This window comes from Gymnoscopelus microlampas (assembly GCF_963454915.1).
Source record: "Gymnoscopelus microlampas genome assembly, chromosome: 9".
NCBI lineage: Eukaryota > Metazoa > Chordata > Actinopteri > Myctophiformes > Myctophidae > Gymnoscopelus > Gymnoscopelus microlampas.
Genome location: NC_139946.1, coordinates 8,408,022 through 8,435,870, shown reverse-complemented (window position 1 = coordinate 8,435,870; position 27,849 = coordinate 8,408,022). Strand labels below are relative to the sequence as shown.

Sequence of the window (27,849 nt, the reverse complement as noted above, 5' to 3'; positions counted from 1 at the left end):
AAAATCTGCAATCTTTCTGTTAAATGGAGTTTTATTTCCGTCAGGAGAAGTGAATATAAAAATACATTTTCTCCTCCTCATATTTAATTCAAAGAACTCTCCAAAAAAGTTTGCTCTTGTCAAAATGTGAAGCCCTTTTGAACAATTCATTGCACATTTGTTTCTACATGGTTGTTGTCCTCAAAAGAAAAAAATCACCAACCACAAATCCAAGGAGTGGAAGATGGGGGCTCAAATCGAATTTCCTAGAGAAGCGATGAACATGTCATTTTGACTTCTGTGAAGGATGCACTTAAATATATGCTACACTTGGGTTCGTCCTGAAAGGCTGTGGTTTGATCAGAGTCATATGCCCTAACAGAAGATCCTCACCCTGATTATAAAGTAGAATCTCTTTGCCATCACTTCTGATCTTGGGATACAGAATGCCTTGAATGAAACCCAAAGAACCACAAACTACAACCTCTTTAGGTTTGGTGGTTGCTCTTCGTGCCATAATTCATACTTGCATAGTTAAGAGTACAGGCCTTTAGTGGTGCTGTGAAAACAAAGGCTACCACATAAATTAAGTGAGATTTCTTTTGATTATATAGTCTAAATGTCCAGTATTTACACCAAAGGCTCCGTATTCTTCATAGCATCCCTGAAAGGCATCAGTAGAGATGCAGGCTGAGGGGTCAGTCTGGTTTGGACTGAGTGGAGCCAGGCTGCAGTGGCACCCTCTGCTCCTCTATCCTACTGGCCTGTGAGCGCAGGATGAGGTTGAAAAAGTCCTCGTCTGGTACTGTGGGACCCCTAGTGGGAGGAGGTGGAGCAGCACATCGCTGGTCATCTAGTCTGGAGCTCTGAAAGAGAGGGAAAGAAGATTGAGCGATAACACAGATCTCAAGCAGCCTCTGTGAACATGTTGGGGTCTAAATGGAGAAAATGATCTTTGTTATCATAGGAAAAATAAAATAGCTGTATCATAGCTATAACATGTAGAAAATGTGCAGACCTCTAAAATGTCCACTGAGCATATTTTTGTAGAATTATCTTTATTCCTGATAAACTCTTAACTTACATGGATTGTATCCAACAACAGCTTTGTCATTACACTCCCAACAGAGTTGGACAATTATCAAACAATTTCAAGTCAGAGGTCAAGATCACAGAGGTCAAAGTTTAGCCCTGGGCCAAAGATCCTCAATAGAGAAGGTCCAAGCCTTGCCAATGGTATGCAATGATATACACTAAGGTGGGCACGGCCGGTCACCTCACATGAACATCTCGTGGACGTCCTGTGATTGGTATTGCCAGATGCCTTTATCCGAAGCACTATACTATGTGCATTACATTCACCACATTGACACACAGATGGCAAGGCACCAAACCTGCTCATCGGGAGCAGTTGGGAGTTCAGTGTCTTGCTCAAGGACACTTCGCCAACTCAGGGGGAGCCGGGGATCGAACCGGACCACCTTTCCCAAGTGGACCCGGGTATGGATGTCGATACGTCCCCGGATATCCTACTATAATTCTAGTAACCTCTGTCCGTCCGTTTGTAGTGGTGAGTGAGTGAGTAGGTGAAGCTACCCGGTTCTCCTCAGTGGCTGGACCAATTGCTCTAATTTTGCACACAGCCATCAACCATTACCATCTGAACTTAACTGTGAAGCCCGTTGTTCAATTTCATCAAATGTCAGCTTCTTATTAGCGCTTTTGTGTCAAAGAATGTCGCCATGGTTACGGGGCTGCCCAGCTATGGGACGAACTGCCTCCCGGGTTGCCAGATCATGTGCGCATATCCCCCCACGGATGCGTCGACCGCGTATGGTCTAGTAGTACACTAATGTTCACACTAATCAAAACATCTGGCAAGTGGATCCGGTTCCAGATACGAGTCCTTGGTGTGAATCCAGGTTTCAGCACTACCGTAGTTTGTTGTCAGCTGCACAGGGAGGGGCCACAGGGTGGCACCCTGGTGCAGCAGGATATGTGAGTAATGTGCAACAACCTGTGACAAATTGAGCTGACAGCCAAGAGTCAGTCAGTCAGTCAGCTTTTCTCCGTCTCTGCTGGTGCTTCATTATCATTATCCACAAAGAGCGGCGGAACCTCACAAGTTGGCGCCACCTGTCCATTGAACTCAATGGACGGTGGCTGCCATGTTATGAGGTACTGCACTTTGTCGATGCAGACAGAATGTAGTGCAAAACCCTCATTTCTAGTTAAATATCTTGAAGCAACAAGAAGCAAAGTATACGTGAGGCGTGACCATAATTTACACCGGAGTCAAACAATGCTGGTCACACTGACCTAGAAGTGAAACAACTGACCTGGAAGTGAAACATCACAACCCAGAGCTGTGATTTCTATCTTAGTTTTTCTGTGTCCGTCAACCGTAAAGATAGGATATTTTGGGTAGGAGCTTTGCTGCTATCTAAAATGGAGCCATAAGACAATACCATAACAAAACACTAGGGGATTGAGACAAATATGAATAAAGATAAAATGACCAAGCATTCTGCACTGACTGAAGTCACTAAGAGGCACATGGTCTTGGATGTAGGACAAAACGACAAGCACATGAAATGTCCTCCGACTGGCTTGTTTTTACCTGGCACTTGAGAAGCATATCAAAGAAGACATCGTCCCCGTCTGGGTGCTCAGCATTGGCCTCCAGACGCTGGCAGAGGGAGGGTATGTGTGGAGGATCTGTGTTGGAGGAAGGGCCTGGAAGGCCAAAATATCATTAAGACCTGGAACGCATCTGTGTCACTTTTTGATTTTGAGCTAGAAAGCATTATTTTACACTTTGGCTATTCAAAAATAGCAGATCTACAAGCTCGTAGCGCGGCACCGAGTGCCGCGCTACGAGCTTGTAGATCTGCTATTTTTGAAAAATCTTGAAAATGTATTGTTTAAAGCGAACATTTTGAACTCTATTCTTTGCTTCTGGGGGTCCCTGGAACAAAATATTTTGAGATGGGGGTCGGCGGCCAAATACATATAATTTAGGGGTCCTTGACATGAAAAGGTTTGAGCACCACTGATGAAACATATGTTTTTTCAGAATACTGTTGGGATTGAGAAGACATTTGTAGAATCGGCTTCAGGGTCTTAATGGGATATGGATGGGTAAAAAAAAAGGTTTAAAAAAAGAGGCAAAAACAAAAGAGAAAACATTGATGGGCATAAGTGTACAAAACCCACAGTCTTTTTAATGACCTTGTGCGTTGCCTGGATTTGTGCTGGAGGTGGAGGGCGTGTGAGGAGGAGGTTCGGAGCTGCTGAGTCGCAAACCAGGAAAGTGACTCAGGCTGGCCCTCTGGTCGTCCAGACGACGACCCTGGGAGCTGGCCACCTGTTCCAGGAAATGACCGGGATCCTGGGACGGTGTCTCGCCACCCAAAATACCTACAGTACACACAAGAGATATCAATTATCTATCACATTTAATAATGAGAGGAGGATGGCAGTTACATCGTCATTTTCCTCACTTTTATCCTTAACCCATTAAGGCCTCAGACAGATTCTACAAATGTCCTCTAAATCAAATGTCTTCTAAACAGTTTTCTGAAGATCAGTGGTTCTCAAACGTTTTCATGTCAAGGACCCCCGAAATTATTAAGATTTGGCCGCAGACCCCCCATCTCAAAATATTTTGTTCCAGGGACCCCCAGAAGCAAAGATTTGAGTAAAAATGTTCGCTTTAAAATATATACTGTATATTCAAAGATTTGCACAAATGTTCATGATTTTTCAAAAATAGTAGATCTACAAGCTCTATGAGCTTGTAGATCTACTATTTTTGAATAGCCAAAGACATCTTAAAATGACACAGATGCGTTCCAGTTCTTAATGGGTATAGCGGGGAGTTACATTTAACCACTTCAACTTGGCATATTTTGTAACTGAACCTTTTAGAAAATTAAAAGGAAAAGGTTCAAAGATTTCAACAGTAGCAGATCTCCAAGTTCACGTGTCGCAAAGTGCATTAAGCATTGTGAGCTTGTACTATGTTTTAGCTATTCAATTTTGAAAGTATAAAATAGTGATTAAGTGGTTAATATGCATACAAAACATTAGCCTCTTACACCTCAGGTATTTAATATTACCAGTGAAATCAGCATGAACTAATCACAATGATTTAAGGTGCGTTCGTAAATCCACGCTGATGCTCTGCTGTGGAATCAGAGTGCTCTCATCTGAATCAGCAATTTAAGAAATGACAATTGCTTAACCAGAATGCAAAGAGAAACATTATTGCCATGATACAAAAGAATGTTTCTACCCCTTTTACATTTTCTACAAAGCAAGGAGGAATATGAAAATAATGTTACTTTGCAATAACATAACAAGAACACACTGAATACTGGAACGACAATAAAGCAGAAAGAGTTTTCCGACACCCTCAGGAGTGAATTTACGAATGCCCTTAATGTTTAAACTGGAACCATTATGCACACATGGAAAGAGAAGGGACACAAAAACAAGTTTGAAATTAGAACGCACAACTGCACATGATGCATTCATATCATATAGGACGGGAGTAATGGTAAAATCATATTTGAGTGGGATTTGACAACTTGCACTTAGTGCAACTTGACCTCAAAGAATGCTCATGTTCTTCGTGCAAAGCTCTTGCCTGCTGTTCACCGCTTAAGCCATATTCCACATTTTTCAAAAACGGCAAGTATCTACAAGCTCACAACATGTTGCGAGATTCTTCTAAGTCAGAATGTTATGTCTACATTTACTCCAAAAGGAGGGGAAGATAGGGTCAGGAGGCTAAACTCACATTTTCTCTCAGCTACAGGTGGGGTGGTCGAGGGGGAGGGGGAGTCAGGGAGGCGGCTTTGGCCATTCAATAGGGAGCACCTTTGGTCTTCCATTCTGTTGCTCTGGAAACGTGACAGGAGGTCAAAAAAGTCATCTTCACCCAGTGTGTCTGGCGGTCCTGTCTGCAAATAGGTAAACAACACAACCAAACGAAAACTTAAATTTTAGTAACAGCAAAAAAAAACACAAGCTAGAAGCTACCACATATAGCAGAGCATGATAAACCTGCCGGCCATCATACATCTGTGTGAGCCAACAACAGCCATGCAACATTTTCAAGATAATTATTGGCATTTCTTTATTGAGACAGGAAAGGTTTCAGATTCTAATCTGGGCCAGCTGTGGGAAGGACTATAGCCTTGTTTATGTGGTACGCACTCTTACAAGTTGAGCCACCAGGGCACCACAGCGAAGCAAGATCTTAACATTAAAAGGGTGCTCTTCGAGATTTTTTTCGGTTTAATAAAAATGATTTGAAGTATTTTATATAGTGATACTTGATATGATTTATTCCAACCACTAGATGGCAACCACAACCACAGTCCCCCTGAAGCTATATAGGCCACACCTACAGTCAACTGGAGAGCTACAATGTACTGAGAGTGACATGTGTGTAAGCTGAAGCTGCCAGTCCCACAATAAAGTGAAAAGAACAGACAGAAACATTACATTTTCTACAGGGTTACAGATGAAGAAACAGTCAATGCCCCCACACAACTGATAGATGTCTATCAAGTAAGATACATTCTACATGACAAAGACAGGAGAGAGTGGACTGTTAAAACCAGGTTGCACTACTCCAGTCCAGATTACTCAGACCTGCCCTGTTCCCAGTCCATAGCTATTTCCTACTCTGTACAATACATGTGTCTGCTTGTGCCATTTAACCCATTAAGACCTGAGGCCGATTCTACACATGCTTTCTCAATCAGTAGTTCTCATCTCAAACGTGTCTTTTCGTGTCAAGGACCCCCCATCTGAATGTTTGTGCCAGGGACCCCCCCGGAAGAGAAGATTTGTGTTAAAAAAAAAATCTAAATGACTCACATTTTTTCAAACACACATATACAAGCTTGCATGAGTTAAAACATACTGTTGTGGTGTGGGTTCATTTGAACTGCTTTTAAAAAGTTCACTTCTTTTTCTCTCCCCATCATAAAATATTTTCTGCTGGTTGGCTGTGATAAGGGATGCAATCTATATAAGAGACACCACACTGAAATGTACTGGAATACTAGATTAGCAACATGTATTGGCCTCTGCCTCCACTTGGATGGAAAAAAACGAGCAGCAAACAAATAGAAGTTTGCTGCTTTTTCACATCTTTAACCGTACTATCAGTAAGATGCTGATACTCAGTACAGTATGAGCTTGTAGATCTGCTAGTTTCTGCCTATAATGTCATGCCCAACAAAGGACTCCAGGTTGAAAGTGGTGAAGAAATACAGTACCTTGGGTGACGCTGATCTGGCCAACTCAGGAGATGGAGGCGTATTGCTGCCTTCCTGCTGGTCTTTGGAAGGAGATTTGCTGTTCTTTTGCTTCTTGCTTTTCAGGCGTTGGAAGAGGAAACGTTTGGTTGAAGCCTTGATTGAGTTACTTTTGGGAGATTTGTTGAAATCATCTTCGTCCCGTTCCTGTGCATTGGTTATACATGAACATTTATAATGTTAAAAACGACGCTCATCTGAATATGTTAATACGATATGATCACCAATAACAGACAAATCACAGCCCTGAAAAGAGAATGATTGTGTGATTCAAACAAGAGCTACTGTAACTCGCTACTGTACTGTTGAGTGGATCCGAACAAGTTTGCATATGTTTTACCCTAAACCCTTTACCAATCATCATTTTGAAAAGCTAAATGAACAATCCTGGTCTTTTAATACCCGACATATAATAATAAGTGGGGATAATACCATTTTAGAGGTAAACCCTTCTTCTTTGTGACATCCTCTTGATTTTATTTTGTGTATCATTTGTTTATCAACATGTTTGCTTATAATATGACATTGTGCGTATTATCCCATGCGTAGATCTCTGTGCATCGTGCGTGTGTTTGGTTGTATAAATACTGAATATGGATGAATACATACAGCAGGATTTATGTCAGCGCTTGGCCCCAAGTTTTCCGTACTGTCCCCTTCCCCTGACTGGGTCTCGAAACTCCCAACATCTGAAACAAAGACACCACACACCCAATATTTTAGTCATAGACCTCCTTCCGGGGTACGTCCCTGCTACAGCAGTATGTAGGACTGCATTATTCTTCAACATCATGTTATTTTTGTTCTATGCACCTGCCCAAAACAGATATTTTATTATTTAAACTATGAAATCTAGGACAGAAACTAGAACTACTATTGTAGATTTGATTAATAAACCATGAGCTAAGATATGGGACATATTTGTACTGCTATATACATTTATGTAACAAAGTAATATCATCAATCTGATTATACAGGGTTATGAGCAGATTATAATGCCTTATAAGTATGTTCATGATGCGTTATACGCATAGCAAGTGCTACCAACATTTTTTTAAATAAATTAAATTGGATCTCCAGTCCAGGGTACAGTTAGTAGCTAAATATTTGCAAACAGATTGTGAAAATAAGGCCTGAGTTTAAAAATGTCTAAAGCTTAGATTATATCATTTTATTTGCCAAGACTCAATATTTTCAGCTGGAAAACAGTCCAAGTGCAGGAAGGCAAGTTTGTTGTGTAGAATGCTTTCTATAAATGTCCAATTGGTGTTATTCTAACTATTCAATACATCTGCTGCTACTTTTCAACATGTGTTCCTTCCCACCTTCCTACCCACTGGTTCTCAGTGTCGGGTCCGAGGACCACCAGTCTATAACTCTGAGAGTGAAATTAACACTGTGGATTTTACTGTGTAGATCGGGATCCCGGAGATAACCCATCGTACACTCTCGGAGTTACAGACCCGACAATGAGCAATGACACTGTACATTTTCCCAGTGGTGGAAAAAGTACTCGCATGTTTTACTTAAGTAAAAGTATCAATACTGCAGTGTAGAAATACTTGTTACAAGTAAAAGTAAGGTATTCAAAATGTACTTGTAAAAGTACAAAAGTATTGGAATCAAAATGTACTTAAAGTACCAAAAGTAAAAGTACTCATTGTGCAGAATGTCCTATTTCACTAGTTCAAAATGTATACAAATCTTTTGAAAATAGCAGATCTACAAGCTCACAATGCGTCGCATCGCGACGCATTGTGAGCTTGTAGATCGGCTATTTTCAAATGGCCGAAATGTATATAGGGCTGAAGTAGTTAATGTATGTTTCGTGATAATAATCTAAATCTGCAAAGTAACTAAAGCTGTCAAATAATTGTAGTGGAGTAAAAGTACAACATTTGTCTCGGAGATGTAGTGGAGTAGAAGTAAAAGTATTGAAAATGGGAAATACTCCAGTAAAGTAAAAAATCACACCCAGTGTGAAGAGAGTGGTGCCCTTGAATTAGTGTAACTGGTTGCATCCTTGTGTTGCAATCAGCTGCAGCTGTTGAGGCCGTGCTCAAACATACAGACGGACGGACGGACACACACACGGTCAAATGTAGGAGTGGTTGGCACCACTCAAAAAATCCTCAAACGTGTACTTAAGTGAATGTACTTAGTTACTTTACACCACTGTACATTTACCTGAGAGCGGGTAGTCACCCTGGTGGCCTGACAGAGCCGAGCTATTAGTGTTGGCGTTGTAGTGGCTGTTGAGGCGAGTGTTGGTGTTGGACTTGAGGCTTACGACCAGTCGTAGGTCCGACAAATTCATGGTGGCTGTCACCTCGCCTCCTTTGTCTCCAATCTAGAGCAATGACATGATGAAATGTTGATGAACCCCTTGTGTAAGACAGCAACTGAAACGGCAACACAGGAAATGAGACGAACACACTGCTGATGTGTCAGCGCCACTGCCTACAGATGATCTAGGCTTTTTTTTCAGTACAATAATGACTCATTTATATTATGTCATTTGATGGTGTTCTGTGCCCAAAATAGCAGATGAACAAAACGTTTGCCAGGAAGTTTAAGTTATTGCGACATTTGCACAAATACTCAACTGAACATAGAGTTCTCAAATTCTACCCGAACCCGACCGGGCCCGACATTTTCGGGCCGAGCCGGGCCTCAAAAGTATGCTAATTGGTCGAGCCGAGCCTCGGGCTCCATGAAAAAAGATATAAACATATTTTTTTAATGATTTAAAAAAAATATATAATAATAATAATAGATAAACACACATTCAGAACAGAAAAAAAAAATCTTATTTTTTCCCCCCTCGGGTTTTTTCGGGCTTTCGGGCCTAACATGATGGTAATAGTAGGGTTCGGGCCGAGCCTCGGGCCGGCCCAGTCGGGCCCAGTTAGGGCCGAGCCTTAATTTTCAGGCCCGTTGAGAACTGAACACTACCAATCAAACAAATTATTTCTCTATCAAGTATTTGTTGTTAGTGTGCAAGTTTCCCCTGCACACCTAGATGTCCTGGACTGTAGCGTCCCCAGGAATTACATTTAGGGCAGGCAAGAGTTATTTTTGCCCACCCCCCTCGAAAATCGGCGATCGAAAACCGGCGAAAGTGGCCGTTTTCAAGATGTTTTATGCACTATCTCTGGAACGGAAGGTCCAATCTGCTCAGTTCAAAGATTGTTGGATGCGTGACTTTGAGGACATTAAGCACACAATGGCACCTTTTCGGGTTATTTGGGTTTTCTAGGGGAGGCGAGATCTTAGTTGGGCAGGCGACCGCCTGTCCTGCCTCTACAGTGGTTACGCCACTGGTCCTGGAGCTATAAACCTTTCCCCACTTCTCAATGCCATTAAAATAAACACAAACGTGTGCAAATAAAACACAATGGCACAGCAGGACAGGATCCTTGTCATTTTTGCATGTAGGTTATTTTGTCTGTCTGCACTTATGTTTTGGTTCCCTGTTGTTCTTCAGATGCCCACCAGGTGGGGTCGTGGCAGATGGCACAGCTGATTGTGCTCTTCTACAGAGAGAGAATGCAATAAACAGTCAACAATCACCTCTCTGGCAATTTCCAGATGTTTCTCAGCAAAGTGCATGGCCTGCTCGTGATTCCCCAGGGCAGTGTGAGCATTTCCGAGACTCCAGCATGCTCTGCCCTCCCCGACCCTGCAGGAAGACATAAAGGGGAAATGAGCCGTGTCACTCCCAATTTGGGTATGGGCAAAAACCAATGCCCATTCTGTATCATTAGCTACAGTGAGGCAAGTCTGAAAGAAATGTGTTACAAACACACTGTACGGTAGTGTTGGTTTTGACAGCAAAGTTTGACTCAGTTTTAGTCATAGTCTTTTGAATCAAATTCCATTTAGTTTTAGTCATACTTTAGTCATCTGAAATGTTTTACTGTTAGTCTAGTTTTAGTCGACTAAATATCATAAGATTATAGTCGACTAAAACTACAGTTGATTTAGCCGACTATAATGTATTTTGGCGGTGCCTAGATGGCGTTGTAATGGCTGATTTTACACTTGGTTGCATGCTGAAAATAGCCGATCTACAAGCTCACAACGCGTCGCAGCGCGACGCGTTGTGAGCTTGTAGAGCTGCTATTTTCAGAGCGTAACACCCAAGCGCAACCAAACCTCGAATGACTTGTCTTTTAGTTCTACTGGATCTCTTCTCCACTAGTCCCTCACTAACATTTTAGTCTAGTTTTTATTTGTTGACGAAATTGTCAATATATTTAGTCTTAGTTTTAGTCGGCATAGCTTAGTTTGTATTCAGTTTTTATTTAGTTTTCGTCAGTGAAAAAAGGTAGTCAACAAACTTTTTCGTCATAATTTTACGACAAAATACAACACTGCTGTACAGTAACTGAATAGTCAAAGGATCCAAAAGAATATGTGTCGGAAAATGGCAAACCTGCATGATAAACGTGAATTATTATGTTCAACACTCAGGGTCCTGAAGTAAGCCCGAGCAAAATGAATCCTATCCACCTGTGGCATCATATGTACCTGTCTTTGAGGTCCTGGGCAATGACCAAGTGTTTAAGGTGGTAATCGATGGCCCTCTCATAGTCCCGGAGTAGTGTGTAGGTGTTGCCCAGGCTGTAACAGGCCTGAGCTTCCACTGCCCTGTCCTTCAATAGCCTGGCTAGCTGCAGAGTCCTCCTAGGGGGCAACATTAGGGGGAGGGGGAGAGTAGAGCTAGGTCAGAGGAATGTCTGGGGTGGGGGCAGTGTATGATCAGATATTTTGTCTTTCTTCCCCACCCTGTTGACCACAGAGGTATTGTCTGTATGTAGTACAGACAGTGGTGTAAAGTAACTAAGTACATTTTCTCAAGTACTGACTGTACTTAAGTACAATTTTGAGGTACTTTTACTTTACCGGAGTATTTCCAATTGTCTATACTTTTACTTCTACTCCACTACATCTCAGAGGCAAATATTGTACTTTTGCTCCACTACAATTATTTGAATACTTTAGTTACTGGTTACTTTGCAGATATGAATATATTATATTAAAAAACATACATTAACCACTTTAGCCCCATTATATATACCTAGGCTATTTGAAAATAGGCGATCTACAAGCTTTTGATATTTTGCTCAACTTTTACTCAAGTAAATTTTGAATTCCGGACTTTTACTTTTAACAGAGTACTTCTACATTGCAGTATTGATACTTTTACTTAAGTAAAACATTTGAATACTTTTTTCCACCACTGAGTACAGATGGCAATAAAGGACAGACATTTTGGAATGCCTGAAACTAAGAATCACAATGGTCAGAATACTTTGATTATGCACTGAAAACAACCTGGCAATCTTTACCACAAGGGGAGAGGAAGAAGACTCGTTAATGTTAACTCACTTGTAATGACGAGCAGCCATGTCAAACTGGCCCAAAAAGATGTATGCGTTTCCCAGGTTACAGTGGGCCCTCCTCTCAGCAGATTTATCCCCAAACTCTTTAGCGATCTGCAGGCGCTGCCAACCAGGGCAAACAGTAGGGTACAACATTACAATCTGCCACTATGGTCAAGATAAAATAGAGAAAGAAGGAAAGTAATGCCTACTGGTATTGGAAAAATGTACTAAATGCATCTGGATAATGTTGTGGGATAAAAAGAGCTAAGTTACAGGAAAAAGACTAAGGTTTATTGTAATTTAACTTTAAGGGAAAAGAACTAGGCCACACAACAATTTAATGGGTATTGGTTAGGTCAGGGGTTCCATGCCAAGGAGGACCCCCACAGCTTTAGCCTACTGCGAAATGGCAAAAAAAAAGAGAACAGGGAGTCGGGACACCAGGTTGAAAGTGGTTCAACTGGCACAATAACATTTTTTAAATATTATTTATCATCATTTTCCAATTAGCTGGCATTGCAGATGTGCAACAGGTAACGCATAGTTGCTAGTACCAACCTTTTCGTGGGCAGCCACTGCATTTTCAAAATCACCAAGCAGGTAGAAGGTGTTCCCCAGGTTCCCATAGGTCCGACCCTGAGCTGCATGATCACTCAGCTCTGTCACCAGGGCCAGGTTTGCTCTTTATATGCGCCAACACAAAGCACACAACTATTATTACATTATTACATAACTACTATTACATATATGTGTGTTTTACAATCATTTTGATACATTCATATTAATCGGGTGCCAGCATTTTTTCATAACAACTTACCGTGGGTGCCAGCATTCTCCCCATTGACTGCGCTTTGCTGTTTACCGTTTCCGCGTGCGTTACAAGCAAATCCACGCAAAAAAAAGCATCGATTCATGTTCTGCCATGAGCCTGGCTACTGCCTGGAACCATAACATTCCCCTCGCGGGTTGCAACGGGGGGGGATCGCGCATCGCGCATGACTGTTTTTCCCCACAGGAAACAGATTCGGAGATATAGGCGTTTCAAAGTAGGAAATAGACAGGAAGCGGATGGGGGAAAAAAATGTGTTTCCGGTGAGCGATCTGGCACTTCCTTCGCAGGATTACAATGGGTGCTCCCAGAGCTGCTCTAGCCCCGCCCGCGCGGAGAAAAACGAAAAAAACAAAAAGACTGAAATCACGGTTCAGACCGTGTTCGGCACCGAAGCTTCGGAACCGCCACTATGTAAACACACGGTTCAGACCGTGTTTGGCACCCGATGTGTTAAATACAGCTGCACGTTTTTTTTTGTGTTAGAAAATGCTAAATTCTAAACTTTTGCATTATAGACACTATCGTTGCTGTCGGGCAGAAACCAGCTCCATGTTTCAACTTTTGGGTTATTTATTTTTAATAAATCAGTGCTATTGAACACCCTTTACGTCTGTATGTGGGTTTTACAGATATAGAACCAATGAAAAGTATTAAAAAAGCGCTTCTGACTAAACCTCCTAACTCCATTGGATCTGCTCTCAGCCAGTCCGGCTCCTTTCATTTCAAGTCAGTGAATTGGGTATGCTACATTTGAATGCAATGTAAGATCCTAGCTCACTAATTAATAACAATGTTTTGACAAAAAGTGCTAAATCAGTTTGAAAATGTTCGATTTGATTCAAGATTTTCAATCCACAAGCAATCTACAAGCTCGCAACAAGTCACAACGCGATAAGTTATAAGGTTGTCGATCTGTTATTTGAAATTAATTGAAGACATTTTTGAAAACTTCCAGCTATAATGAAATGCCCAAAGTAGGGAGAGCAGGTTGAAAGTGATAAAAGATCTGGACACATCAGCTTTATAATTGCAGATACCGCTGTCAAATAATGGCCAATATATCAGCGAAACATTTAATGGGTCTTAGTGGTTAGTGGTTAATCTGACTAATCAAATTAGTTGATTATAAATAATAAACTGGAACTGTTTTGCATTGATTCGTTGATATATAATCTTTTTTTATGTATTAAAAAACAAATCACTAAGAAAATAATTGATAGTTGCAGCCCCTAAAATCAAATCAAAATCAGATGTTTAGAACTGGCGTCAACACTGTCACCAAACTCACTCATAGTACTCTGTGGCTTTCTTCAGAGCGGCCCTGGCTTCCTCGGGGAACTCGCCAGGCTCAGCTCCAATCCAGCAGATGCTCTTTCCCTTGGCGTGGTAAACATTCCCGAAATTATACAGCGCTCGAGCCTGTCCAACCTACAGCGTGCACATGAGATTTTCACTGAATAAGAGTAACCAACATTGTAATTATACACTTAAAATACACTACAGACGCCAGACCCTCCATTTTGCAAGTGGGCTGGCAAACTATTTAAGATGCTGGTAACGCAGCTGTTCCACAGCCATGGTGTGGTGTGTACCCAAACTATTCCATGGTTGGATGCCATGTCGTGGTATGATTTAAAACAACATCACAGGATCAATTTAGTTAGTAAATGCATATAATCAAAGGAAATTGGGCTTTTAACCACCTGTCCATCTTTTCAAAAGAGCAAGATTGCTGTGCTTCTTTTACCTTTTACCACATTACTGTTCATGTTAATACATTCACTCAAAACACTCAACTTAGTCTTTTACTTTTACTTAGTCTGCTCTTTTTTCCTTCTACACCTGTAGCCTCTTTGCCAAAAATAGCAGATCTACAAGCTCTCAACGCCTCGCAGCGCGAGGCGCTGAGAGCTTGTAGATCTGCTATTTTCGGCTAATGTTCCCCTCAGAAAAGGAATTCTAGGGTTGTGGTTAATGTAAAAAAACGAAATCATATCACACAAAGATTTGGCGGACCCTCTATAGTAGCTCTGAGGACCCCCTGTTGAAGACAGACCCCTGATCTAAACAATAGCTCCCTATTTCTAAACTAATATTGCATTTATATTAATGACATTAACTAACATGGATTATTGTCTCCGCCAGGAGACTATGTTTTCACTTTCCGCCCCCCCCCCCGGCCAAGCTAACATTGGTCAAGCCTCACGTGACACGTGACAATACATTGAAAGAGTGTGCTCTGATTGGCTAGTGAGACGCATGACGTATAGCGGCCTATAAATAGATGTGTCACTTTGAAAGAGTCTGTGCCTCTTTCAAAGTGAGGTAAGACAGGAATGATCACGAAATGGCTGAGAAATGGCGGAGCAATACATTATGTAGACACACTGGTGTCATCACAATATGTAATATAAATAGCTTAGACAGGATTAATCAAGAACAGTACATTCCAGTACAAACTGAGATCACAGTTGATGACACAGTGCAACTAACTCTTATTATGCAAACTGAAGAAGCTAATCATTGTCTGCAAACCGATGAAGAAGCAAAGGCGCAACGCCAACAGGAGAAGGACAAAGCTAAGAAACAAAGACGAAGAACACTCGCATCTGAAAATGAGAAAGAACGAAGACTGCAGGATTTGCACCCGTTAGAGGAAAGGTTGATAAGTCAACGTATTGCCTTCATGAAACTTGTTGGCTTGCCAAGAAGTTGCCAACAAGTTCAAGGCAATCCACGGTAATGCAGTCAATGTGCCATCTGACGTACACACTATCATCAAAGTTCCAATCTTGAGCAAATATTGGAATAAATTCCAATATTTGCTGGCGGAGACTTGTGCTCCGAGGAGCACATTTTCTAGTTTTCTATTATACTCACCCTATCATACATGGATCTGGTGATTTCCAGGTGTCTTTGGCAACACACCACCGCTTCTTCAAACCTGCCGAGAAGCTTCAATGTGTTGCCCAGGTTACCACTGGCTTTGGCTTCTCCAAGGTCATCCCCTATTGTCCTGGGGAAATAGGCAAACTATGACTGATGTGAAAAAATGACACCGGCTCACCGTACTGGTTTCAGATTACAATGATTACTCTCAGTTACAAACGCTATTAGCCTCAGGTGCAAAATGCACAGTTGTATTTCTCGAAACACAACTGTGTTAACAACGTCACAGTAATTACCCTGTAATCAAAGTAGATCATGCCAGCGAATACTATTTATTTTATAAGGTCATGACAATGGCAGTGTTTAGCTAACTGTACCAAGGTAATGGAACTTTTTTCTGAAATAAGTGGGGCACCGTTTTAATGACAGGAAGCTTATGGAACCGTTTACAGTGAGTGCAAAGTTACCCACAGTGAAAATAAGGTGGTGGAACCGTTTACCTGGTAAGTGTGAGGTCATGTCGGTGGTACTCCAGTGCTTTGCCATACTCCTGTAGGTGGAAGTAGGCATTGCCGAGCTGGCTGTAAATGGCGCTGAGGATTTGAAGGTCCTCCGTTCCGACTTGGATGGCAGACTCAAAGAAGGAGACGGCAGCACGGTAGTCGCCAGCCTTACACAGCCTCTCACCTTCTAGAGCTAGTTCTAGACATGATGCTTCCATCCTGCAGAGGTGATAATCAGGGGGGGGAAAAAAAGAGTACAGTACTCAGTCCAGCTAAAAGTATGTACAGTATAAGTCATTTACTTCTCAACAAAACTGTAATACTACATTTGATCACCGAGCCGGGAAGAGGAGAACATTGCAAATTTGATACATATTGTGAGAGTTTGGAAATTTTAAGTACAGCTCAGGGCGTACACTGTACTTTTTTCTGACTTTATTAATAGTATTGGAGAGAGCCAGGAAACAAGCAGTGACGTGCAGCACTATGGTCTGCCCGGCCCGGGAGTCAAACCGGGGACTTGCTGTCAGGTATCAGAGCCTATGTGTGCTACACGCACTAACCACAAGCTTATCGGGGACCCCAGCCTCGCACACTGTATTAACTCATCCAGTGCCACATGACGTCAAAGACGTCACGTGGCCTGACGCCCCGTGCGCCACATGACGTTTTTTTTTTGGGAAAACATGTTCAGAACCCAAGATATGATGATTTGAAGATTTGCTGCTCCATTCACTCTTTGTTTAACTTCTAACTTAAAAAGGCTGTATCTCGGCTCCTAAGCACTTTTTTTTACAATGAATTTTAGCTGTGGCACTCAGAGCCACAATTCCATAAATAAGCTGGGCACTGAATGAGTTAAAAGGGGAACACCCATAACATTGTGTGGTAAAAAATACCCTATGGTATAATTTGGACAACATCAAATTGTTGTTGTCATTTCATGTCAATCGGGTGTACTGTAAGCGGCCACTGATACTCAATTAAATCTAACAGATACTGTACTGTATATCCCTGGATAGATTTGTGACCTTATATTGAATTGTTTAAATTAAGGTCACAGAACTATCCAAGGATATACTAGTCATTTTGTTTGAAATCTGTCCAAGGCATCAGTATTAATTGTCATGGGCCAGAAAAATACTGTACTTGGTCTGAGTTTCGTGCACTGAATCCTGAGCCAGCCAGACAGACAGCTTTAAAGTCTGACGGCTTTTAAGACACGCAGGAGGGGCGAGGAGGGGGGTCTGCTGTAAAGTCCCCACCGTTAGCTCCTCTACCTGATCGGCAGCATTCATGGCTTCATGCAAAGTAGACATTTGGCAGAAGACAGGTTTTTAGACGGTTTGTAACAACGAGCAAATTTGTAACAACGAGCAAGAAGGGAGTCTGACTGAAATAGGATGTTCCATTTCCTGTAAGGGAACTCCAAAGAATCCTAAAAATACCTTTGGAATGAAAATGTGTGCCTAAGGTTTAACCATGAACACAAAGTAGTAGACTCAGACGTGTTTGTGGTGAGGAGTGACCAGCATCTTATGTCTTCCACGCCCTTCCTGTGAAATTTAAGGCCATTGCCTTTTTCCCTCCTTCTGCCCAGGATCTAAAACAGTTATTCCAACAACAGGCTATGCTACGACGTGACGCTCACGTTGACCCCCTAGGCAAATTTTTGCAAGGGCCACAGAGGCCAAAAAGATTACATAAGCAATGCAATTGCATAAGTCTCATCAATCACACACCTCATACTGTATGTGTGCACACACAGTCATGGTCCCTTGGTACTACAAAGGCTCAGGAGTTAATAATAAGGCTTCTTCATTTTAAAATAAATATTATTTTCCCATGCTTGTGGTTGGCTGTTTTCTTAAGGCCTACAAAGCAACCAAAAGGTATGGCACCCCCGTATCTTATCTTCAAAGCCTGATCCAACCCTACAACCCCTCCCGCTCTATTAGATCAGCTAACACAGGGAAGCCGTCAGAACCTTCGCTAAAACATCCGGGACAACGCTCCACACGTCCTAGACTAGACTCTTCTCCCTCCTGGCTCCCAAACTATGGAATGAACTCCCCATTGCAGTTAGAACTGCAGACTCACTCCCGATCCTCTGCTGTAATCTAAAGACTCACTTCTTCAGACTCCATCTCAGCCCGGAGCACTTGCCCTAGCCTTGACGACCTTGCAGCATGTTACGTAGACAGATGCCAGGTCATTGTTGGCCTGGCATCTAGTGTGTATAGTTTCAATGTAGGCTGATGATAGGTTCTTGGTTTACGTACAGTATGTATTAGTTATTATTAGATTATTGGTTTACTTATGTATTACTTTATTATTAGATTACTATTGTTATGCATTTGATGTATTATGTGTATTATGATGTATTATGATGTATTATCTTGTGTTGTTGCTTACTGTAAGTCGCTCTGGATTAAGAGAGTCTGCTAAATGCCTAAACTGTAAACTGTAAGACACCTCCTGTGAGCTGGCAGACAGATTCCTCACAGCTCCTGCTCCATCCATGACATACAGAACAATACAAATACTTCTCCATAGTAGTAGTACTGTGACAACTGTTGTAGACTAATCATCAGGTGCCACAATTGAGTTAGAAGTGACTGATAACAGAAAAAAAACTTTTGACTTGTAATTTACAATCTTTGGACAAGTTCACAGTGAAAATGTAGGATGTACTACTAAGGTAGAGCGCATGGTGATTCCAAGACACAGTATAAATAGTCACTACCTAAATGCAGTACAACTTAAAAGTTCATTCAAATTAAAATCTCACTACAAATAGATAGATGACATTTCTGGCCCACATACCTCTTGCCTCTCCATCTGATACGCTCTAGACAACGGGATATCATAGACATCTCAAGCTTCTGAATCTCTCATGAAGATCAACAAATACGGCCCTCAGCTTGTCTCCTTGATGAGCGTATGCACAAAGGCGTACCTAACCACAGTGACACACTACTAGCCCATTAACGGTTTCCTTTTCTGCTGCCGTCCCTCTCTAAGTGCCTTGCCAACATGCAGCATAACAAAGGACTTTTAATCTGCCGTGTGCTTCCACCTCACCTCAACTGTCGGTGAGGTGGCATAGTCTTGTTAAGTGTAGCTTAACCCATTAACTTAAGACCGGGAAAGCATCTGTCATTTTTAGATTTTAACCACTTTAACCATTATAATACCAGATACCAGATATACAAGCTCATAGCTTGTAGATCTGCTATTGGTTTTTAAATCATGAAAATTTGTGCAAATCTTTTTAAAGTTTTTTTTTTTTAGAGTAACATTTGTAACTCAAATCTTTGCTTCTGGGGCGGGGGGGGGGGTCCTGGAACTAAATATTTGTGGGGGTGGGTGGCTCCGCAGCCAAATACATATCATTTTGGGGGTCCTTGACATGAAAGCAAGTTTGACAACCACTGATATTATTAAAGCAACTTAAGTGTTTCAGAAGACTATTAGGATTTAGAGGACATTAAGTATGCATTCCTATTCCATGGTCAGAGACACAGAGTGGTCAGATGGGTTTAGTGTGGTGGAGCTATCACTCTTGACACGTCCTCCGTCCTCAGTCAGTAAGTAGCCTGTGTCTCTGAGCCTATGGGGGGCGTGTCACTTCCAATTAAGACCAGAGGATGAACAGTGATTATAGTGGCTGTGGGGAGTCCTAATGCTCTTTGAAACGACAGCCGGGGCGGCCGTAGGGGTGCCGGTAGAGGGATAGTCTGGTTACCTTTACATGCAATCACGTTTAGGCATTTCCTAATTCCCCGATTAGATGGGAAAGCTACACTCTCTAATGTGTTGACTGTGTTGTGTCGATTAGGCTACAGCTGAACTTATGGTGAACTGAACTGAAACCTTGCCCTTTCCCAGTAAAGCAGAGTTTAATAGCAATTATTTCATTCATGTCTTTGTATGTTTGAAAATATGTGTGTATATATTGCAATAAATCTGCACTTCATTTCTACAGCTGTACTGTTGACTCTATGTTGTCTATATCTCTGCTGTCCGGCAGAAACCAGCTAACTCCTAAATGTTCATTTTTCAGGAAATGAAAAAAAGTGGAGTTAGGAGGTTTTGTTCATCATTGATAAGAACAGCTGAATGGACCTCCAAGCTCACAATGAGGTTGGAGGTCAAAAGGGGGTGGAGCCTGGAGTCAGCGAAAGTTTGAGGATCCAGTGGAGTTAGCTGGTTTTGTCAGAAGCGCTTTTTAATACTTTTCATTGGTTCAATATATTTTGTACCAACACACAGACATAAAGGGTGTTCAATAGCACTGATTTATGGGGAAAAAAATGCAAAAGCGTCAACATGGAGTTAGCTGGTTTCTGCCGGACAGCAACAAATGCATATTCTAATATACACACACATACGCTATTATATTCACACACACACACACACACACACACACACACACACACACACACACACACACACACACACACACACACACACACACACACACACACACACACACACACACACACACACACACACACACACACACACACACACACACACGATGTTTTTTTTTTTACATTAACCACTTGAACCCTAAAATCCCCATTCTGAGGAGAACTTTAGCCACAAATAGCAGATCTACAAGCTCACAACGCTGTGAGCTTGTAGATCTGCTATTTTCGGCAAAGCGGTTTGGTGTAGAGGGGGAAAAGGAGAAAATCAAGTACTAAGTATTGAAGGTTTAAGTGGTTAAATGTCTGAAATCAACAAAAAAAAACTGAAATTACACAACACTGATGATAGTCAATGAAGCTACAGTACAGTATGAAATCTATGAAAAAGTTGAATCTGCAACACGGTTGTAAACTATGTAGTGGGGGGTCCCTGCTTCATCCCTCTCTCAGCTAAGAGGTCAGGGTGGGAGGGCACATCTACTTTGTCCCAGCAAAATAGTTGTGGACTTGTGTACTCATATACACATAGATAATTTAACCCATTAAGACCTGAGGCCGATTCTACAAAATGTCTTCTAAATCCTAACAGTATTCTGAAAAAAAGTATGTTTCTATATCAGTGGTGCTCAAACGTTTTCATGTCAAGGACCAAGGACCCCCAAAACTATATGTATTTGGCCGCCGACCCCCATCTCAAAATATTTTCTTCCAGGGACCCCCAGAAGCAAATATTCGCTTTAAAACAATATTCAAAGATTTGCACATATTTTCACGATTTTTCAAAAGCTATTTTTGAATAGCCAATGTGTACATTTTTTTTTTTGCTCAAATCAAAAAGTGAAACAGATGTGTTCCAGGTCTTAATGGGTTCAAAATTATAATAATCATCATCAGGAATCAGCTTAACATCAGCTTGAATGACCAATCTAAACAAGGTGGCCCAACTGAATTACAGCCCACCAACACTATGACACTTACAGGCCAAAGGGCTTTTTGACTCGAGCAAAGGGTCAAAAAGCATGGCAGAATCCAGAACACTGCATGACCAGCTGACAGGGCAGAGAAACTCACTGCATTATATAACGCCCTTGCCATGGATCACACAAGGTGCAAGGGTGCTCTACAAGTAGAGAAATCCCCTTGCCCCCATTAACTAGGATGACTAGCACAAGGTGCCCTCCAGGAGAGCTAAAAACATACAGTCAGTTCCTTCTAAAACTAATTCTCAAGTTATTTTATCATGTTGCTTGACAATGTTTAAGATCATTATCCCACATTAGCTCTTTGGAGTAGTTTACTTGTTTGTATGTTGTTGTATGTTTACGGTGTTTCTTGTTACAACATTGTGTTGATTTTGACAGCAAACTTTGATTTAGTTTTAGTCATAGTCTTTTGGATACAATTCCATTTAGTCGTAGTCATATTTTAGACATCTGAAATGTTTTAGTTTTTGTCTAGTTTTAGTCGACTAAATCTACAGTTGATTTAGTCGACTAAAATGTATTTTGGCGGTGCCTTGTTGGCGTCGATAATGGCTGATTTCACACTTGGTTGCATGCTGAAAATAGCCGATCGCATTGTGAGCTTGTAGATCTGCTATTTTCAGAGCGCAACACCCGAGTAGTTCTATCTTTGTTGATGAAATTGTCAATATATTTAGTCTTAGTCATCATAGCTACGTTTTTTTAGTCGACGTAACCTTTTTCGTCATAGTTTTAGTCAACGAAATCAACACTATTACAACAACAAGCTGCTCGAAACTCATTGTGACATGATGCCAGTTCACACAGCCCACCGCTAATATAGCACGGCTGGTATGTCTACAAATCCACGAGCCCTCTGTAGTACAGCAGGTGTAAATTAGGGCTTTGGTGTCCTTGGTATTGTAAAGCCCTTAAGAAGTAATGGCAGGCAGTCTTAGCCACTATTCAGCCCATCCATGTCAGTATCTATAACGTTCAGTACAGAAGACAGGGTGAATGCATCAAAATGGAATTTATAGGGACAGGAATTCATACCAATCTGCTGCACACTGACTTGACTAGACATGCAATCCAGTAGGCATCTCTATGGAGTGACTTAATTTAAGAAAGACATTTCCGGTGAACTGGAAATATTGACATGGTCCAGCCCAGCCTATCACGACTGGCCTTGTAAACATCAACGCTGGTCAATAACCGGCCAATGAGGTATCATCTTACTTAGACAAAAGGTACTGTAGGTATACTTAGAGAACGCTGCCGTTACCTGTCCATACAAACTGATCTATAACTCTTTATAATGTATTTCTTTTTACATGTAGGCTAGTATAATAAAACAACCACCGGCAACAACAATAATGACATTGTCAAAACTTTTCTTAGAAATTATCTAATACTTTGATCATCCGTGCTAACAATGAGACACCTTTCACCGCAGTGATTATTCATATAAACCAGATACTTTGAAAATGTAATCTATCTATTTAATTGAACCTAAATCTAAAATGAAATATCAAGGAACTGAGAGACAATAGAGCGATTCTGGGTCCGATTCTGAAATCTGAATAGAAGGCAAATGCATTTAAAGTTGTATAAGAATTCCAACACATTGAAAGAAGTAAGCAATACCAGCTAATAGCCTAATTGTGAGTACAATGAAAGCATAGCCTAGTACTGTCGAATCTCACACCTGATAACATCAGCTAGATTTTCTAGATTTGTATAACACCAGAGAGATACTGCCTACTGTACCTGTGACGGGCATGAAGTTCCTGCTCCCTGTCCTTTGCACTGTCCAGAAAAGCGCCACTACCATACATGACAGACAGTGTATTGGGCAGCTCAGCAGTCCTAGTGACACCCTGAATAAACACAGCCAGAGGACAGACATGAGGCATCCCCGTCAACTGCAACGCACACACGACAAAATGAACAAAGCGACTCTGCTGCTGCTTACAAAATAGACTGATCTCAAATTCATTGTTCGAAAGCCTTCAAGTGAAAGTTGAACACCACCTCCGATGGCAGAGTGGGAGGATCTAGCCCGTAGAGTAGACCTTAACACACCTCAAGCTCCGTCTCCCACCTCACTCGAGAAATTGGAGATGAAATACGAGAAAGGATGTGTTCACCTAGTGCCAGTAAATGACAACACTCATGGCATTACCCAACACAAACAGATGAAGGAGTAGACAGACACCACTCTTAAGGGCCACTGATATACTGCACATTTTGGGCATGTCATATTTCAATTACATTCAAACTATTTTCATCTGAACTAAAGACAGTATCAAAAGGGATATTTCACTTTCAAATAAAATAAACATTACATTTTTTTTTTAAAGAAAACACAGCCCCCTCACGCATTAGAATGTCCTTCTAATGTGTGAGGGGGCCGTGATTTTTCCTTTACTTTTTTCATTTATTTTTAATATATACTTTTTAATGTTTAATTTATTTGAAAGTGAAATATGCCTTTAATACTCTTCATAACATTGCATCAACAAATACTATATTGCTGGTCACAGTTTTGTTTTTAGTAATCTTGTTTCGTATTTAGTAAACTCACTCAGCAATAGGGAACATAATTTATCAGAAATGAAGTCTGATAATAATGTACCGTGCATGTTCACTTCATGAATACTTCACATTACTTAAGACCATTTTTCAAATATTTCTTTTTTTACATTTTGGACAAAATAGCCAATTTTACATCGAGGTGCCCAGATGTCCCTAGTGCCCACCTATCCTGTATCCACTATCCATAGGCTACTACTCAACAGAAAGTTTGAAACTGACAAGTTTACAGTATGTTTACAGTATGTTTGCTCAGCCCTATATTCCTTCAGGGTTGGGGTTGAGGCTGGGGTCAGTTATGTGTCTGAGGTAACATAACATATAGAACAGTGGTTCTCAAAGTGGGGTCTGGGGACCCCCAGGGGTCCTTGAGGGAGTTCCATGGGGTCCCCACTCCCCAGCTAAATGATAGATAGTTAGGAACCAAATGGACCCTTATGGGTCTGTAACTCTGAGTGTACAAATGGAACCAAATGGACCCATACTGGTCCATTTGTACACTCAAAGAGTTAAATTAACATTGATTTTACAATATAAATTGGGGTCCCAGAGATAGAAATGCCATTAAATGGGGGCCCGTATCTAATACATGTCAAACTGGGGGGTCCTTGAATTAAAACGGTTGAGAATCACTGCTATGCTATAAAAAAATCTTCTCTTATGGGGGTCCCTGGCATATCTTTTCGAATGGGGGTCCGCGGGCCAATAAGTGTCAATTTGGGGGTCCTTGACATGAAAAGGTTTGAGAACCACTGACATAACATATAGAACATGATGCAAAGTTAGGTGGCTGTGCTCTGTGACTGTAGAAAACACTATTCTCTCCTAGCTTAATCTCATCTTGACTCGTTTTAAAGTACTATTCCGGTCATACTGGAGTGGAAATGTTGAGTGGATAGCTTGCATGTTAACCATTTAAACCTTAGTTGACCGGGGTCCCCCAGAGGTCAGGTGGCCTACGTTTCCCTCCACGTATATTAGATCTGCCTTTTTTGCAGAACGTTCGCCCCAATAGGGATGCTGCAGGTCCGGGGTTCAAGTGGTTAAAGGAAGTGTCGTGCCCTACAACCACAAAGGCTCCATTGACCATCAGGTAAATGAAAAACCTTTTATACACAAGGTGCTCAAACAAGCAGGACCTGTATTCTATATTCTATAGGATCATGGGTTCATATCCTGTAGGATCAGTTCATGCCGATGACATCAGCAGTGGTGTAAAGCAATAAAGAACATTTACTCAAGTACTGTAATTAAGTACAATTTTGAGGTATTTTTACTCTACTGGAGTATTTCCAATTTTCAGTAATTTTACTTCAACACTTAAGTTACTAGTTACTTTGTAGATTTTGATTATGATTACAAAACATACATTAACCACTTCAGCCCTATATACATTTTGGCCATTTGAAAATAGCAGATTTACAACCTGCTATTTTCAAAAGCTTTTTAATATACATTTGAAAACTTGTGAAATGGGACATTCTGCATAATCAGTACTTTCTACCTTTGGTACTTTAAGTACATTTTGATTCCAATACTTTTGTACTTTTAGTCAAGTACATTTTGATTGTTTGATTGATTAAATACTTTATTAACAGTTTGCCCCCCAAAAAAGCACAGAAAGTAAAGTTTAATACAAATACAATGCTAATAGGGTTGAACCATAGACGGTTGAACCCAAGAAAGCACATAAGGCTCGTTTAACAGAGTATTTCTACATTGCAGTATTGATACTTTTACTTAAGTAAAACAAAATTGAGTACTTTTCCCACCACTGTTGACTGATTGCAGAATTGTTCGCGATTCTCTACGCTCACAGTCAGTCAGTCAGTCAGTCAGTCAGTCAGTCACTAACAGACAGACAGACAGTCACTGGCAGACAGACAGTCAGTCAGTCAGTCACTGACAGACAGACAGTTAGACAGACAGTCAGTCAGTCAGAAGTCGACAGGGAAACAGGGACGTTAGGATAAGAACATGATTCCACACGTTCCGTTTCAGGAAAAACTGGTGTGAAGACGCTTCAGTTTATTGGTGAACACACACTTCTGTTATGACACTTTAAAGTGAACTTTTCCATGTCTTTGCCATCGCAGTGAGTGGGGCGATCTGACAGAAACCTGAGACATGGCATAACAAACAAAAACGCCTGACATAACAAACAAGAACTTTAATACAAACAAAACACAATCTTACCTCACGACGTGCGCTCGTCCATATGAATGTATGACTTCGAGGATGATGGTAAGTAACTCAGCTAGTTAAATCCAGATGTTTACCAGTTAGTTTCACTCAGTTTCCAGACAGTTATATTCCACCTGAAGAAAGAAACGGGTATCAGTGAGAAAGCAGAGCTACAAAAGCCACGCCTTGTAATCGAACCCAGCCTCCAGTTAGTTAGATCTTCAACACACAACGCGATCCCGTTCTGATCTTGTAGATTAGAGTCAGTGAGTGGTTCTCAAACTGTTTCATATTGTCAAGGACCCCCAAAATGATATGTATTTGGCCGCGGACCCCCTTCTCAAATATTTTGTTTCAGGGATCCCCCGGAAGCAAAGATTTCAGTTACGAATGTTCGCTTAAAAATATATATATATATTCAAAGGTTTGCTCATATTTTCAAGATTTTTCAAAAGTAGCAGATCTACAAGCTCATAGCACGGCACATAGCCAAAGTATAAAAGGTTAAAATTATTGTGACGCTGTATTAACACACACCCCCCTACATATTACATATTACATATTATACTCTAAATACTGAATTATCTGATCTCTGCACTTAAACACTGCAGTGGAGTATTAACCCCCAATCAAGCTGGTCAAGTCTGCCCTCTACAGGCTTGGTTGTATATTACACCCACAATTGCATTTATGAGGCCCTTCTTTCACAGAGCTTTTAGCATTTCTAAATCAACAGCATGTAGTAGGCCTACTGTACATTGTGGTATTCCAATGATATTTCTTTGTTATAATATGTTCTTATTAGGCTGTTATTATTGCTACAACCACTTCTGAGAATAAACTTGTTGTATTCTTGTACTAGGCTCCATCCATTACAATCAGGGCCGACCAAGTAGGCCTACCAAATAAACCACCATCAGTGCTGCAGTTTTGAGGAAAGAAGGTGAGAAATGCGTGCTATCTTTTGTTATGTGTACCTGTTGATATTTTGTGAAGGCAAAAACAAAAGTACAAAAATGTCGTCATTTGGCCATGTATTTTTTATCGAAATATAAATATTATGGGTCCGTTTGGTTCCATTTGTACACTCTCAGAGTTATGGTGGTCCTTGGTCTAATGCAGGGGTTCTCAAAGTGGGGTCCGGGGACCCCCATGGCCCTATGTATATCAGCTATTTTCAAAACATCTTGACATTCTTTGAAAATGCCTGAATATTTTTCAAAATGTTCACACCACAAATCTTGTACGGGGGGGGGTCCTTGGCACAAAATCTTTTCAGGTGGGGCCAAGTACACATTAATTAACACCTGATTCGGATGCTATCAATGCATAGAATGGGAGATTATCACGTTCTATCAGACCATTGAATGGGCGAAGTAGGCGATCTACTAGCTACCCCGCGATATAAAACGTGATAATCTCCCATTCAATGCATTGATAGCATTCGAAGCCGGTGTTAATTAAGGGGTCCTTGACATGACAAAGTTTGAGAACCACTGCTCTAGAGAACTCCAGAGTTGTATTCCCCATGCGGTCAGATGGAAGAGTTTCCCCAGCTCTAGTGTATTTAGGTCTTGAAAATGTCTGTGTATATTTATTGGACATGACTGTCGCTCACGTTTTTGGACATGTATTTGTTGTGTGTACGAGGATCCCGATGGAAATAAGTCCTGGACTTTATTGTGTTATCCTCAATAGGTTTTAACTGTATGTTAATACTTCTCAAATAAACAAAACTCTACAG

At 41.1% G+C, this 27,849-nt stretch overlaps 1 protein-coding gene across 4 annotated transcripts; it reads right to left on the bottom strand.

Moving 5' to 3' along the window:
- Positions 1–51: 51 nt before the first annotated feature.
- Positions 52–26,253, bottom strand: LOC311052033 (G-protein-signaling modulator 2-like). 4 transcript variants are annotated; one of them, XM_084066811.1, is made up of 16 exons: positions 26,118–26,253; positions 23,097–23,206; positions 15,926–16,147; positions 15,417–15,552; positions 13,825–13,964; positions 12,263–12,386; positions 11,709–11,824; positions 10,848–11,003; positions 9,888–9,996; positions 8,502–8,664; positions 6,924–7,003; positions 6,276–6,461; positions 4,784–4,946; positions 3,211–3,399; positions 2,600–2,697; positions 52–845 (listed from the first exon to the last, which is right to left on the bottom strand). In XM_084066811.1, exons 2-16 carry the CDS (start codon positions 23,162–23,164, stop codon positions 678–680), a joined length of 2,118 nt encoding a protein of 705 aa, XP_083922937.1. In that variant the 5' UTR covers positions 23,165–23,206; positions 26,118–26,253; the 3' UTR covers positions 52–677. The 4 variants fall into 4 exon arrangements, with proteins under 4 accessions (XP_083922937.1, XP_083922935.1, XP_083922936.1 ...); XM_084066809.1 differs by having other exon boundaries at positions 54–845; positions 2,600–2,715; XM_084066810.1 differs by lacking the exons at positions 23,097–23,206; positions 26,118–26,253 and adding an exon at positions 18,755–18,856 and having other exon boundaries at positions 54–845; positions 2,600–2,715.
- Between the last annotated feature and the right edge of the window lie 1,596 nt (positions 26,254–27,849).